The 15829-nt window shown below is 44.6% G+C and overlaps 1 protein-coding gene across 1 annotated transcript; it reads left to right on the top strand.

The window, feature by feature from the left end:
* The first annotated feature begins 843 nt into the window (after window positions 1–843).
* Window positions 844–14643, top strand: MFN2 (mitofusin 2). The gene is made up of 18 exons (XM_062605215.1): window positions 844–1069; window positions 1325–1503; window positions 2154–2289; window positions 2644–2806; window positions 3339–3463; window positions 3779–3887; window positions 3982–4089; window positions 4461–4614; window positions 5190–5257; window positions 5431–5552; window positions 5894–6020; window positions 6658–6762; window positions 7494–7596; window positions 8280–8500; window positions 8631–8780; window positions 9701–9897; window positions 10828–10962; window positions 11618–14643. Exons 2-18 carry the CDS (start codon window positions 1329–1331, stop codon window positions 11685–11687), a joined length of 2268 nt encoding a protein of 755 aa, XP_062461199.1. The 5' UTR covers window positions 844–1069; window positions 1325–1328; the 3' UTR covers window positions 11688–14643.
* Window positions 14644–15829: the final 1186 nt, after the last annotated feature.

Raw genomic sequence — 15829 nt, forward strand, 5'->3', positions numbered from 1 at the left:
GGAGCCTTACAGAATTGGAGTGGACTTGAGGGATCAACCAGGTTGGGAAAGGCCTTTTTAGGATCATCAAGTCCAACCCTGACGGAAGGCGACATTGCCCTTTTCCTGCTGCTTTCTGTGTGCTTTTTGGGTGTGACTCAAGGCTGCAGCCCCACGGGAGGAAAACCCAGGCAGGGGCAATGGGTTTGAGAAGTAAACCAGTAATAAATCGTGCTAGGCGGCATGCGGAGCTCGCTGTTACCACGCGAAGGGACGCGATCCGGTGTCGAAAAGGTGTATGTATTTATTCAGCAGGATTGGTTGTTTTTTTTCACGTGCCTTGTTGTGTCTTTCCTCCGCCCGTGCCGCCGTGGGGGTTCCAGAGCCGGGTGTCCCTCGGCTGCGCGGTGCGGGCCCGGGGAACCCGCGTTAACTCCGCACCAGCGCGGATGAGGCCCGGCTGGGCCTTGAGGCCCTCAGAACTACGGCTCCCATGGTGCCCCGCGGGAGGGCCCGCCCGTCGCGCCCCGATGACGCGCGCTTCCCCCGCCGGGCTGGTGACGGTGCCGCGGGGTGTCATGGCGGCGGTGCGCTGAAGGTGAGCGGTGGGGCGGTGCCTGGCGGCCGAGGGGCGCTGGGGGCCGCGGCGGGGCTCTCCCGGGCGGCAGGGACACGGGAAGGGAGGGAAGAGGAGCGGGGGAGCCTCCGGGGCATGGCCTTGCCGCCCCTCCGTGGTGGGAGTGGGAGAGGGGCCGGTTCCCGCCTTTCGGTCGTGCGCGCCAGCCCCCTGAGGCGTGCGTGAGGAGAAGGCGATGGCGGCCGCCCGGAGCATCAGCCCAGCGCGGTCCCTGGTCACTGCGGTAGCGGGAGAGCACAGCTCGGCCCAGCACGGAGCTCGGCAGCCTGTGCCCCTCATCCCCCGTGTCCCTTTGCCGCAGGGAGGGGGACAGGCTGGACTCGGTGTCGCTGGGAGAGCTGCGGGACGGAGGTCGGCCAGGGCGAGGGAGGAGGCAGGTAAAGGGCCTGCAGACGTTCACGTTCAAGAGGGACTCGAGCTGACCATGCCTGTCTGGTGAAAACGAAACTCAAAGTAAGCAGAGGAAGGGGAGCAGATATCACCAGGGGCCTGTTTATTGGGAGGGAGGAGGAAAATTGCTTTTTTCTTCATTAATTTCTGATCTATGAGTAATATCTAGTTGTAGAAAATAAAACAATTTCGTTGTGTAAGAAGGCTGTTTTTAAAGCGTGTGTTTAGCTCTTGGTGGGATGCTTAGTTGGATAGCTAAGTTGGAGTTGGATAGCTCACTTGGTGAGCCACCTTTATTTACTGCATTTTCCCCAGTAGCGCGATGTCCCTGCTGTTTACTCGTTCCAAGTCAATAGTTGCAGTGAAGAAGGATAAAAGACACATGGCTGAGGTAAATGCTTCTCCACTTAAACATTTTGTCACTGCAAAGAAGAAAATCAATGGTATCTTTGAACAATTGGCTGCGTACATCAGTGAGAGCTCCTCGTTCCTGGAAGGTAAGATGCGTTCTTGAGCTGCAGGTGTGTAACAGTGCTTCACTCACACAGCAACCCCCCCATTCAGTTAAATGACACTGCTAGACCTGTGCTTATTTGTACACTTACACTGTTTATATATCATATTTATAATAAGAAGATTATTTTATTGAGTTTGGGTGTTCAGGGTTCATATTTTCAAGCTGACAAGTTCATGCGTGTCATCAGGAGACAGCTAGTTAGTGAGCTATGCTTGTTCTTTATGTTGTTTGGGAGTTTAAGCTATATGAGACCCTTCAGGGTTTTTTGCCTATGTTTCTTTCAGTTCTTACCTAGACACGTTGCAAGTGACACATGGCATATGCCAATAATTGGCTTTAGCAGCTAAAGTTACGGACAGAAGATTTATTTTTAAGGGTGTTGGCATGTTTGAAGTGTTGCCTGTGTACTGTTCAAGGCAGTCCTAAGGTTGAGAATGGTTATTAGCTACACAAAAGAGACCAGCTGATAAAAACTGGTGCAAAATTGCCCCAGTGTGTAATTGCATGTGTCAAGATTGCCCACACAGTCTTGGGGACACAGATAAGCATTTAGTTATGTGTGTTACATCATGGGGAGTAGTGAGACAGATGACTTCTGCAGTTCAGAGACGTGATGTATTTTGGTTTTAGACACACACAAGAATGTAGAGCTTGATCCTGTCACCACAGAAGAGCAGGTACTGGAAGTCAAAGGCTACCTGTCGAAAGTGAATGGCATTAGTGAAGTGCTGGCAAGGCGACACATGAAAGTTGCTTTTTTTGGCAGGTGAGTCACGTGCTTGCTGCCTACACTCCCCACTCAGTAAAGCAGCTGCCATCTTTAGGACTGTAACCAGGAAAAAGTATTTATAGAAACACTGATGCTCCAGCTTTTGCTTGTAATGGGCATGTCCCTGGTGCTAGTCCTCTTGTAAATTGGAAACAAATATAGCATGTAATTCTTCAACTTGGAAGTATGCTTCAAATAAGAAAATAACAAAAGCTTTTTGTAAGCTGCCTCTGGCACTGAAATTATTAATGCTTGTGGTAGTACTTGGGTTTAGGGAACTTTCTGTAACATCAAAATGAGTATACCCAAGTCTCAGAAGCCTAGCTCTACTGTTCTTTAATCTGACTTCAGGACAAGCAATGGGAAAAGCACTGTGATAAATGCCATGCTATGGGACAAGGTCCTTCCTTCAGGAATTGGACACACCACTAATTGTTTCCTGCGTGTAGAGGGGACAGATGGACATGAAGCTTTCCTGCTTACTGAAGGCTCAGAGGAAAAGAAAAATGTTAAGGTATGATTTCCTTAAGCATAAGGGAAAGGAGAAGAGCTCTTCAGAAGTGCCAGAAAAAGGAAGGAGCAAAAAAATGTAAAGCATTAAGAATAAGCTTCAAAGTTAAGTTATTTAATCATTAAAGGAGTAGAGATGAAGAACAGGTTTTTGTTAGGTGCAGGAAGGGAGGAATGAAGCAAGTTACAGGGTGAAATGTTTTCATTTTGTGAGAAAGATGATCGGTTGTATTTGTAAGTGATAGCAGGGAACCAGAACTGTGACTCAGGAAGTTCTGAGCTGTGTATGACTGGCAGAGAGAGCACAAGACTTCCTGGTAATCCTGGTAGCCTTTCCTGACAGTAAACTCTCACTAGGCAGATGCCTTTTGATGAGGAAACTCAAGTGAGTTTTATGTGGAAAACCTCCCAAGGAGAAAGTGATTTAGAGTCAGGTTTTATCTTAAATTGTCTGTGAAGAGCCCTGAAGGGGAGGTAACTGTGTTAATGGGTCTTAGCGTGCAGGCAATGTTATAAATGATCTATCTTTTTAATAGACAGTAAACCAGCTGGCTCATGCCCTTCATCAAGATGAACTTCTGAATGCTGGCAGCCTTGTCAGTGTAATGTGGCCCAATTCCAAATGTCCTCTCTTAAAGGATGACTTGGTGCTGATGGACAGGTGAGAAATATCTTTCTTTCCTTTCCTGCTTATCACATATTAATTACAAGAATGTCTTCAAATACTAATTTAACAAACATCAAGGAAATCAACCCTGTTCTGACAGGGACTAAAGTTACTTGCCTGTACTTAACAGTCAGAGTTTCTCTTGATTGGTATTGCCTTTTAGCCTGTACTCTTTGTGACCTCAGCTCAGTGTAGCTCAAACATGGGAAATTAATGCCCTGAAAAGCTAAAACACATCTCCTAACCTTTCTAATTCTATTTTTTGCTGTTTCCACAGCATAGTAATCTCTCTTCTCTTTTTATTTCTAGCCCTGGCATTGATGTAACCACAGAGCTGGACAGTTGGATTGACAAATTCTGTCTAGATGCTGATGTATTTGTCCTGGTGGCAAATTCTGAATCAACATTGATGCAAACTGTATGTGCAAGTCCACTTGTTCAGTGAATTTGGCTAAAAGTTAAGAAAAAACATTGATGTATTAACTGAAGAGGTTTTGTTCCATTTTGCTTAGGAGAAGCAGTTCTTTCACAAGGTGAATGAACGTCTGTCTCGACCCAATATATTTATTTTAAATAACCGCTGGGATGCATCTGCCTCTGAACCAGAATACATGGAAGAGGTTTGTGATGTGTTTAAAATCTTTCTGTTTGCATGGAGTCTGTTTTTTACTCTGGTCCTTGTGAGTAGAACCATAGTGTTGTATGTGGTTTGCAGTTTGTATTTTTATTACCTTTGAGTGGCAACCAGAAGGAGTATAGACTAGTGATCAGGACTCTTAAATTCAGAGCTGGAAATCAAGAGTTTCACAGGGGCTTTTTGAAGTGGGATCACTTTGATAACCTCTGGAAGATTCCATCAAGCAGCAAAGATATTCCTTATTAGGAATAGCTTAGACCAGCAGAGGGCATCAGGGTGCCTGACCTAACCTTGAAGAGCTGGAATGTAAAGTGGATTTAACTGCACGTGGTGTTTATCCTGTTTGTCCCTCAGGTGCGTCGGCAGCACATGGAGAGGTGCACCAGTTTCCTAGTAGATGAGCTGGGTGTAGTGGATCGAGCCCAGGCAGGGGATCGCATTTTCTTTGTGTCAGCAAAAGAAGTGCTCAATGCCAGGATTCAGAAGGCTCAAGGGATGCCAGAAGGAGGTAAGGAAAGCTAACAGAAACTTTCCATTTTCTTACAGGGGAGAAAATGGAGAATAGCAGCCTTCCAATATCTGAAGGGGGCCTACAGGGGTGCTGGAGAGTGACTCTTCATCAAGGACTGTAGCAGTAGGACAAGGGGTGATGGATTCAAACTTAAACAGGGGAAGTTCAGGTTAGGTATAAGGATGAAATTCTTTACTGTGAGGATGGTGAGACACCCTTAGGTTGCCCAGAGAAGTGGTAAATGCTCCATTCCTAGCAGTGTTCAAGGCCAGGTTGGACAGGGCCTTGGATGACATGCTCTAGTGTGAGGCATCCCTGCCCATGGTAGGCTTGTTGGAACTAGGTGATCTTAAGGTCCTTTCCAACCCAAATCATTCTATGATTCTGTATCTTGTTCAAAAAAAAAAGGAAGAAATTAGGGTGGGTCAAATTATTAATAGAGCAGTCAAAACCAAAGAGGTGGCTTAGCAGCACTTTTGCACTGGCTTCAAGGTAAAGTAGGAGCATTTCCTGATGTCCAACATCTGGTTGCTTTCTAAAAACTTAAGTGGTTGTTCTGTACTTTCTCTCAGGTGGAGCATTGGCAGATGGATTTCAAGTAAGAATGTTTGAGTTTCAGAACTTCGAGAGAAGATTTGAGGTGAGCATTATGTGTACCAACCTTCTGTTTAGGTTTTACTCCTGAAGGGCTGGGGAAAAGAGTTTTATAAACATGGAGTGGGACCATGTATTGCAAATGGATTGTATGGGGAGGAGAAATAGTGTTACTGTGCGTCTGCCTGTGGCTAATCTTGGGCTGCTTTTTGTGTGCAGGAATGTATCTCACAGTCAGCAGTAAAAACAAAGTTTGAGCAGCACACGGTGAGAGCAAAGCAGATTGCAGAAGATGTTCGTCTCATCATGGATTCTGTGCATATCGCTGCCCAGGAACAGCGGTGAGGAGAGCTGGGCCTTGGTGCTTGCATAACAGAAGCTTGTATTCTGGGAGTAATTTAAAGGAATATGAGGATTTAATATATAAAGCAGAATACTGCATGTTTGGGAGTGGGAAGAACATGTACCAGTAGTCTTGCTTCTGGTGAACTAGAAAGTATTGGGAAAAGAACCTCTTTTTTTTGTCCTGTGCCACGGGTATGTAATGTATTGTAGATACTGACACATTTTGCTCTTGCACAGGAGAATTTCTCTTGTTTCTGGAATTCAGATGATATCTGTAGATCAAAAATGCATTTATCCGACTTCTGATGGGCAGTTTTCCCTTTTTACCTCCCCCCAGAGTTTACTGTCTGGAAATGCGAGAGGAGCGACAGGAGCGGTTAGGTTTTATTGACAAACAGCTGGAGCTCCTTACTCAAGACTACAAGCGGAAAATAAAACAGATCACAGAAGAAGTGGAGAGGCAGGTAAGGAGGAGTGGCTGCAGAAAACCACTGTCTGAAACAGCTGCAGCATGGTGGGAAAAATGCAAAGTGCTGGCAATGCTTTGAGGTACTAGAAATGTGAGAGTCAGAGATCAGAAGGGAAGGAATGCTTTCAGAAGACAGGTTTTGTTTGTTTTTCTTTCCTTGAGGTACTAAAATGAAAATACTCGGGGGAAACTTTCAGAGAGACTTGTATAAGATGCTTTAAATAAACAAAGAGACTTTGATTAATGTTGGGATTATTTCTGCTGTGATATTTCAGTCTTAAATGCTTCCTAAGGTACTAAAATATTTCAGGTAGGTTTCCGTATTTCAGTCTAGAATAATGTCAGTCTTACTGTTGGTAGTAACATGTTATTTTCGCTGTTATGAGCATACAGAAAAGGCCTGCTAATTTTTCAGTCTTGCACTGCCTCAGTCTTTGCATTGTTACAGAAGACCTAAGTCTACATACTCCTCAGCCATCTTCTTTGCAAGTCACCAGTATTGCAGTTGGCACACAATGTGTGGCACAGTTGTGCCTAGTGTTCAGCAGTGCTTTACTAAGAGATGAGTGTCTTCAGTGTTGGTTTTGTGTCTCTCCTAGGGTATGTAGAAATGTTTTGTGCTGTTTCTCTAGGTGTCAAATGCAATGGCAGAAGAAATCAGACGGCTCTCAGTGCTAGTAGATGAATACCAAGCAGACTTCCATCCATCTCAAGTGGTTCTTAAAGTTTACAAAAGTGTAAGTGTAACAGGCTGCCAAAAGATACTGGTAAATGCTCCACCTCTGGCCAGGGATGGAACCAGGTTCAAGGCGAGGTTGGACAGAGCCTTGGGTGACATGGTCTAGGGTGAGGTGTCCCTTCCCATGCAGGGGGGTTGGAACTAGATGATCTTAAGGTCCTTTCCAACCCAAACCATTTTATGGTTGTATAAGTGATGTTTGCTTCCCACTGGTTCCTGAAGCAATTTAAAGAGGTCTTTTTTTTTTCTTTTTTTTTCTCTGAGTTGTTAATTGTGCCAGGTCATTGAGATGCTTAACATTCTTCCAAACAGGATACGAGTTAAGCTCTTCATATTGTGCACAATCTTTTGTTAGAATGTCCCTTGTGTTTGGACAGCTTCTAAAAAAATGAACATATTTAAAAAGAAAACCAAAACAAACCATTAAAAAATGAAGAAATAGATTGTATTTTTTTCATAACCTCACTGATAAATTGTTACATGTGATGTATCACATTGCATAGATCAAACAGAATTTTCCCTAGACTAGAGTACATGTGACATTTTTAATTTGATTTTTCCTCTTACTGAAGAATGGAGGTAAAAATGAAATTAATATTGGAATAGTGGGCAGACAGAATGTGTGCTCCTGTTCTGGGAGGTTTTTTTCAACTAGGAAGTTCTAGCAGTTGCAGCCTGCATCTTACCTATGGTTATTTTAAGCTTAACAACTCTTCCTTTTTTTGTCAGGAGCTACATAAACACATTGAGGAAGGCCTGGGCCGTAACATGTCAGATCGTTGCTCCAACGCAATCTCTGCTTCCCTGCAGACAATGCAGCAAGAAATGATAGGTCAGTACAGCAGGCAACATTGCCCTTGCTTTTTCCTTTAACTGTAGTGCAAAATAAGTAGGTAGATGTTCTGGGTTTCTCTTTAATCTGGTGTCTGATGTCTTAGTTGATGATAGCATCGTCTTAGTTTCCATCTTGATTAGTAGTGCTGTTATGAGAGGAGTAATTACTCCTGCTTTTTCCACTCTGTCCGAACTTGTGCAGTGGTTTGCTAATGAATATATACAACCAGCTTAATCCTCATAGCAGAGAGGAACTGTGACTTTGGAAGCTTGAGAGATTCTCCAACCAAAATCCTAATGAAATGTGAATGACTTTTAAGTAGGTGCCTGTCTGAATATAAGCTTTAATAGTAATATGGTGCTTACTCATTTTTAGAACTGGCCATTAGGTTCTGTTTTCCAGAACTGCTAAACTGTAAACTTCACCAGCTACCTGTAAGGATTTAAGAGGACCTGTGGGAAGATCTCCTTCTGAGTTGATCTGAAGAAATAAGAATCTTAAAGTAATTCATGATTTATCTTGTGCTTTGCAACATGCTTGGCTTTAGGAAGTGTAAGGTACTAAGAAAAAGAGCTGCGGAGGATGGAACAACCCATAACCACCCTGATAACAGAATACAAGTCTAATTCCTGAGAACTCAGTAGCTGGTTTTTGAACGTGTTTGTCTTCTGTCTGTGCAGATGGTTTAAAACCCCTTCTCCCAGTCTCTTTGCGGGGCCAGATAGACATGTTAATTCCCCGGCAGTGCTTCATGCTCAGCTATGATCTGAACTGTGACAAGCTTTGTGCCGACTTCCAAGAGGACATAGAATTCCATTTCTCTCTTGGATGGACGATGCTGGTGAACAGGTTTTTGGGACCAAAGAATGGTCGTCGGGCCTTGATGGGCTATAATGACCAGGTAAGGCACCTCATTGTGTGGTTAGGATAGATACAATATCATTTCAGTGGCCGCTGAAGTCTTTAGTGGGAAGGGCAGTGGTTTCCTTCTCTTATTCTGTACTTTGTTTTGTCACTGCTTGTCTAATTAGGTTCAACGCCCTTTAACACCAGCAAATCCCAGTCTGCCTCCTTTGCCTCAGGGCTCTATGACCCAGGAAGAGCTCATGGTGTCGATGGTGACTGGACTGGCCTCATTGACTTCCAGAACTTCCATGGGGATCATCGTGGTTGGCGGTGTGGTGCGTTGGCAATCTGAGCAGTATTTATATAAATACAGTGAGAGCACTGACTATAAAAGTTCTTGCACTGCTGAATCCTGTTGATATTTGCAAATCACAGATAGTGAAATACATTCCCCTTTGATATCTTCCATTTGAGTACAAATACTGAGCTTATTCTGCATAATAGTTAGGCTTGGAGCCAGGCTTGTTGTGAAGGTAACCCTTTCTAGTACATTACAAAAGCATTAGTCTCTGATTCTTTTGTAAGAATAAAAGAAAAATCAGTATTTTTCTTTTCCCATTTACAGAGGAATTAGGACACAAGTATCTAACAAGAGCCTCTGATCGTGTTTATCTTCCCGGAAGGGGAGGAGAGCACTTAATTTTAAATCCTATGCCTAATTTATTTCAGAGCAAATTGGCACTTCCTGCTTTTCTGTCCTTTGAAAATAATGGATGTTTTGAACCTTAAATGTCCCCAAACTGGAGACAGAAGAGGTGTAACTTAGGTGGTGACTCTAGTTTCTCTTGCAGGAAGAATCTTAAGTTTCATTAGTGCCAGAGTCACAGTGTCTAGGGGCAGATGATTTCTCAAAGGGGAGATGGTCACTTAAAAATGTCTTTTTACTTCCAAAACAGAGATCCTGTGAACCAGACAAAGTTCGTTTGCACTTGCAGATGTAATTTAAATGTGCTGGAAGAAATAACCCATGCAGAGCCCCAGTAGTTTACGTTAGGTAGGTTTATTTTGTAGACTTCACATCTGACCAGTGTGCAGACTGCTGTCAGACCAATGAAAACTCTTGCAAGTCAGGGTTATTTATCTGCCTTGTTTTCATGTGCCTAGAATATAAGCACAAGACTCTGGGCACCACTGTTAGGAGTCAGCGTCGTTCCTGGGTGATCATGTCATTTGGTTTTCCTTGTGCTTTTTTTAGGTCTGGAAGGCTGTTGGTTGGAGATTGATTGCACTCTCTTTAGGCCTTTATGGGCTCCTTTATGTATATGAGCGCCTCACCTGGACCACGAAAGCAAAGGAGAGAGCTTTCAAGAGACAGTTCGTAGAGTATGCTGGTGAGAAATTGCAGCTCATCGTCAGTTACACAGGTTCTAATTGCAGCCACCAAGTCCAACAGTGAGTTTCCTATATTCAGCCAAAGCCTTAACTATTTTTATTGTTTGACTGTTGGGTTAGTTTTCTTTTTTTCAGTGGTATTCCTTGTTAAAATGAGATAAGCCTGCATTTTAAATTCCAGATTTAAAAACGTGTTTTAAAAGAAAATTTGAATCACTGATGTAGTATTTGGGTGCTATTGATCATTAGTCTTAATGTGCTTCTGCCTCTCAAGTTGCTCTGGTGCTCTGTCATATTCTTGGGCAGAAATGGACAGATGAACATCTGAGTTTGTATCATCAATCACTATATGTCAAAGGAATTTACTCCTTGAATTTGCTTCTTGTCGTAGTTTAAACCCAGTCAGGTAATTCGTTCGCTCACTTCCCCCCCCTTTTCTTGCCCTCCCCCTGCTCTCGGAGGGATGGAGAGGAGAATCGAAAAGAATGCAACTCCCACGGGTTGAGATAAGAACAGTTTAGTAACGAAGGTATAACACAGATCACTACTGCTACCACCAGTGATAATAATGATAAAGGAAATAACAAGGGAAGAGAATACATCATCTCACCACCAGCCGACCAATAACTCGCCCCCCCAAGCCCGACCAAGCTCTGACCGATACCTCCTCCAACCCTGCAGTCCCCCAGCCCTTCCGGCTAACTCCCAGTTACATCCTGGGCATGACGTGCTGTGGTATGGAATACCTCTTTGGTCAGTTTGGGTCAGGTGTCCTGTCTCTGCTTCCTCCCGGCTTCCCCTCCCCCCTGGCAGAGCATGAGGCTCACAAAGTCCTTGGCCAAACCAAAACATCCTTGTTATCAGCTCTGTTCCCGAGCTGAAAGTCAAAACACAGCACTGCACCAGCTACCAAGAAGGGGAAAAATGACTGCTACTGCTGAACCCAGGACAATTTATTTCTCATTTTATCCAACTTTTCTTGTTTCCTAGAGAGCTGGCTGGAACGTTTGCTCATTTGTGTCAGCAAGTGGATGTCACACGAGAGAATCTAGAGCAGGAAATTTCTGCCATGAATAAAAAAATTGAAGTTCTAGATTCACTGCAGAGCAAAGCAAAACTGCTCAGGTGAGATTTTTATTATCCCCTTTATGCAGCTGTTTGCATACAGTTGTTTTTCACAGGATTGCCCCAAGATGTTCAGATTAGGGTGTATCTGAGTGAAGTCCTTCCATCATAGCGTTTGATGTGCAGGCATGAGCATCTTTCCCTGCTGCATCGTGTTCCCTTTACCTCTGTACTTTGCCATGTACTGTTGACAGCCATTTAAATCTTCTGTCTTGCAAACCCTCTTTTCCTTCTTGTTTTTGATTTGGAGTTGCAGTTCTTTTCTATTTATCAAAATGCATTCCTCTGCCCCTACAAACTCCTTCAGGCTATTACAGAATTATGCAAAAAGCCTCACCTTTGCCTTTGTACACAGTTGTTTGATGTTTTTCTTCACCCTGCAAAGGTTGTTGGAAAGAATTTTCCAGACATTCCTTATCTACGTGGTAAGATCAATGTGAAGTTGTGACCATGATCTCTGTTTGAATCTCAGGGCCCAGGGATTGTTAGTCAGCAAGCGGTTCTGACCTGAGGAAGGGAGGGGATGGTAGTGGTGGTTTGGAATGGACCTCTGGCACTCCTCTCCATGCCTGGCTGTTGACTCATTTGAGTCATGCTTCTTTCAGATGGGCTTGAGCTGTTCTGCTCACCTCATGGAGACTTTTTGTCCTTGCAGGAATAAAGCGGGTTGGCTTGACAGCGAGCTCAACATGTTCACACATCAGTACCTGCAGCAAAGCAGATAGTGTGGGAAGAACAGAAAACCAATGCTGTTTCCCTTCAGTGCTCTCTTAATTACTGCAGAGAACATGGTGGGTGATGGAATTCCCTGAAGGGAATAGGCAAAAGCCTATTGCTGTTTCCAGTTGCTGTGTGAACGATAGGAGTCTGCTTCCCTGTTCTGTGTCCCACCTCTAAGCATTAGCTGTTGGTAACTCTTCTTTTCCTTCTCCTGTGAGACCAGGCTACTTCAGAAGGAATGTGTGCTTCATACATTCACAGGGGCTTTTAAAAGCAAAATCAAGTACAGTAGTAAGTTGAAACCAAATATTTATCAGGCTAAAAGTTACTCTGACACATCTTTAAAGACTCCTTCATTTCACTATATGAAGGTAGAGCTTTTGACTTCCAAGCCCCGAGTTTATGTATGTGTGACAAGTAGCAGTTTGTCTAAACCCAGATCCTTTGCACAGAGGTGTAACGATGGTTTCACAATGCATTTATAGCCCATGTAGGCCTCTCTCCTCGGTTAATATTCCGTTATTATAGACTATGACAGAGAATCACCATGTCCCTTCATAGAAAGGTTTATTACTGTCAGGATGTTTAAACCAATGAACAAACCCCATTTCTCTTCCAGAGCAAGAGGGACTAAGATTTTGCTTTGGTAAACTTATTGTCTTTGGAGTTAGTTTGTTCCTGTTAAGAACAACTTAATATTCAGTCTAGCCCATTTCATATTGTGGACAGATACTCTGCAAGGACAGAACTAGGTCCTGTGAAGGGGGTAGTGCTGAGAATGTGGCAGCTTGTTGAGGAAGAGAAATAGGGAAAACCACCCAGTTGATGGAATGTATGAACTATCTGATGAGATGAGTTGATGACTGTGGGGTTCTTTTTTGGAAACACACAGCTGTGTTTCTGGAAGCAGGCCTTTGGAATTCCATTGCCACAATTTGGCCACGATAACAGCATGAGGATTACAAGCTGTAAGAGATTTTGCTTCATGCAGAGTTCCCATAGGATGTGACAGTCCGTGCAGTAATACGATTTGATTTTGTTTCTCTTCTGTTAAAAGTATGAGAATGAGCTGGCAGTGGAGCTCCTCTGGAGCTGGGGAAGACCTGTCCGTTCTATGTTGTGCCAGGGCAAGAATGGGTCACAGCAACTCATTTTTTTTAAAGACATTATTTATTTGCAAATAGCTTAAATTAATCATGGAAGTTTGCCCTGGAGCAGTTTTGAAGTTGGAGTGTCAGATTTGGGAACTGTAAGGACTTGAGTCTTTTCCTGCTGGAGTTGATAAAGGAGACATTTCCATTAATTTTACTTGAACCAGGATCAGGTTCCTATGTTGTAAAGTTTCTTTTCCACTTGGTGGGTGTTTTGCCATGTGTTGGCTATAACCTTTTGGTCCCCCACAAAATGTCTGAGGAATCCAGAATTGGATTCTGTAGTTCTGAGGTTAGTGAGAACCCAAATCTGGTCAGTGTCAGACTTCAGAGCATATGGGGTTTCCTTGAGGAGGTCCCAGGTGAGTTCAGAGCTGCTAGCAGTGAGGGGTTTTTTCTTATTGACAGTGAGACTTTTCACTTTCAGATGGTATCAGCTGGCCTTAGGATTTCTCATTCATGCTCAGGTGTGCGTATATGTGCCTGTGACAAGTCCCTTGTTTCATATGTCACAGAAGTTTCAGAAGCAGTTGCCTGATACTTGAGGGAGTAAAAATAGCAAAATGTCAGTAAGTACTTTAGGCTGTTTTGAGATTTGCAGTCAGACCTGAAGTATCTTGATCATGTAGGAGCTGACAGTGAGACTCTTGTTCAGTCTCTGGAATGCAGGAAGCAAACATTCCACTTCCAGCAACCAAACTGAAAAGCTGTTTTCATCAGAGGGCTGCCTTGGCCTTGGTTGGTTTCTTCAGGCAACCACCAGGGCATAAATACATCTTAGATCAGATCCAAAAGGGAGTAAGGAAGAAATCTGAGTCCTTACCTCTGGAAATGTGTTCTCTAGGCTTGTGGTGAAGTATGCCAGAGTAAGTGGAATCATCCACTGTTACTCTGCTGTGGGTATTATGTGAATAAATTCAGATTTCTAGTCTCTCAAGCTATCGTGTACAGAGCTCTAACAGGCTGTGTGCTGTGCTGTTGAGCTAAAACATTAAGCACATCCCTAATACACCAGGAAATTGTCAGTGCCAGGTAGGGGAAGAGGAAGATGTACCACTGCTCAGCAGTTGTAGGCTGCCTGAAATGCTGAGCTTGCTTTTAAAGGCATGTGGTAGTATCTTTTCATCAGACTTTTAGGGGAAATCTGATAAATGAGCTGATCTTTAAGCCAGTGTGTGATCTGTAAAGGGAAGAGAGATTGAGGGGCTCTTAGAATCTGAAGACTTGCCAGTGTGTATGTGTTCCCACAACTGTTCAGGTTGTGGTGGTGTAGGCATGGCCACTGCTGTGCTGAAACCTAACCTGTAGAACGGGGAAAGAAGCACTTGAAAGTTGTAAGAAGCAAAACTGCTAACATGGGAGGCAGGAATGTTTTCAGTGTGTGTGTAACCTTTGTCCCTAGAAGCCTGAGTATCAACAATCAGACTTTTAACAGAAAGGCCTATGAGCTGGATTCCTGTACAGCAGAATGCAGCTGTACTTCTTTAACTCAGAGTGGTGGAGGAACAAACACTTACCAGCAAGGAGCCTGTTCTCTTCTGATGTTCGTAAAGAATGATAAGCTATTCCTTAGGACAGGAATGCCAAACCAAATCTTCCCCAAACTCTTATTAAAGAAGGTCAGCTAAATGCACTTTATCTTATTGCTGCTACTCATTTTTCTCATTGTGTTATGTTGATGGAGCTCTTTGAACTACTCTTACCAGTGAGTTTTCTCTCTGCTGTATTTAAGGTGATAAATTTGCATGAATTATTTCTGTATCAATGCTGTAAACAGTGGAAACCAAAATAAAAATGAATTGGAAAAATATTTATCCTGATGCGTGCTGTGTGTGGAGATACAAAGTCTTCAATTGTAAGTATAATAGTTACTGAGATGATGATGTAAATTGGGGTATGTTGTGTGTTAGTAGTGACCTTTAATCTGTGTGGTTACTGTGAAAATTAACAAGGAGACCAATAATACTTAGTTATCCAATGGAAAGTTTGAGAGATTCTTTCTTAAGTTACACTAAAAATGGTGGTATGGGATCAGTGATTTCTTGAGAATATTGCAGGAAGGCATGGTCAGCAAATACTGTGTTGAGAGCCTGAAATCATGGTCAGTGGCTGTTCTCAGGTGGTTACTGGCTGCCCCATCCCTGGCAGTGTTCAAGGCCGGGTTGGACACTGGGGCTTGGAGCAAGCTGCTCTAGTGGAAGGGGTTGGAACTGGGTGAGCTTTAAGCTCCCTTCAACCCAAACCCTGTTCTGTGGTTCTGCTGTGCGGGTCGTTTCCAACCGTGGATTTCAGAACCGCTCCCGTTTGACTGCGGGGACCGCTGGGCTCCGTGGTCCCCCCCGAGCCCCGCAGGACCTGGGCCGGACCCGCGGCTCGGTTCCGCTTCCCCCGGCCCAGCCTTTCCGCGCATGCCGGGAGCCAAGGGGCGGGCCCAGCCGCGGAAGCGGCCGCTGGAGCTGTCGAGGCCGCCCGGGGGAGTCCCGGCGGCGGCCGGAGCAGGACGGGGAGCTCCGGGGTGCGCGGAGGTGGGCCCGGGGACCGGGGGAACGCCCGCAGCCCTGGGGCCGCTCGGCCCGGCGAGGCTCGGGCTCCGCACAGCGCTGTGCGGGGGGGGGGTCACCGGCTCTGTGCGGCTGCCGGGCCTCATGGCGAGGGAGCGGGGGGCTGACAGTGCCCCGGGCCATCCCCCGTAGGCAGGGGGATCAGAACCTGCGTGTGCGCCGGGGAGCTCTGCGTAGCTGTTTGTGAGCCAGCGTTCCTTAATCCGGTATCAGAGATGGGAGTGCTTAGCGCGGGGGACAGCCATCAGTTACTTTTAACTGCAAGAAGTTAAGGTCCTTTCCACAAAGGATTCAGACTAAAGCTTGAGTTCCTGGCTCTGAGCATGAAGCACTAACAGCTTCTGATCGATTATGCTAAAAGTGGGTCTCATCTGGTAGAACACGTCCAGAAAGTCCCTTGGCTAATGTTATTTTCAGAGTATTTGCTTTCTGATG

This window comes from Pezoporus occidentalis, unplaced genomic scaffold (assembly GCF_034315485.1).
Source record: "Pezoporus occidentalis ecotype Australia unplaced genomic scaffold, CSIRO_AGI_Poc_V1 ctg119, whole genome shotgun sequence".
In the NCBI taxonomy this organism is placed as follows: Eukaryota; Metazoa; Chordata; class Aves; order Psittaciformes; family Psittacidae; genus Pezoporus; species Pezoporus occidentalis.

Coding starts and splice junctions, on each gene's coding strand:
- MFN2 (XM_062605215.1), top strand. CDS start 1,329: ATGTCCCTGCTGTTTACTCGTTCCAAGTCAATAGTTGCAGTGAAGAAG. Junction 1,504..2,153: donor GAGCTCCTCGTTCCTGGAAG/GTAAGATGCGTT, acceptor TTTTGGTTTTAG/ACACACACAAGAATGTAGAG. Junction 8,781..9,700: donor TCATCGTGGTTGGCGGTGTG/GTGCGTTGGCAA, acceptor TGCTTTTTTTAG/GTCTGGAAGGCTGTTGGTTG.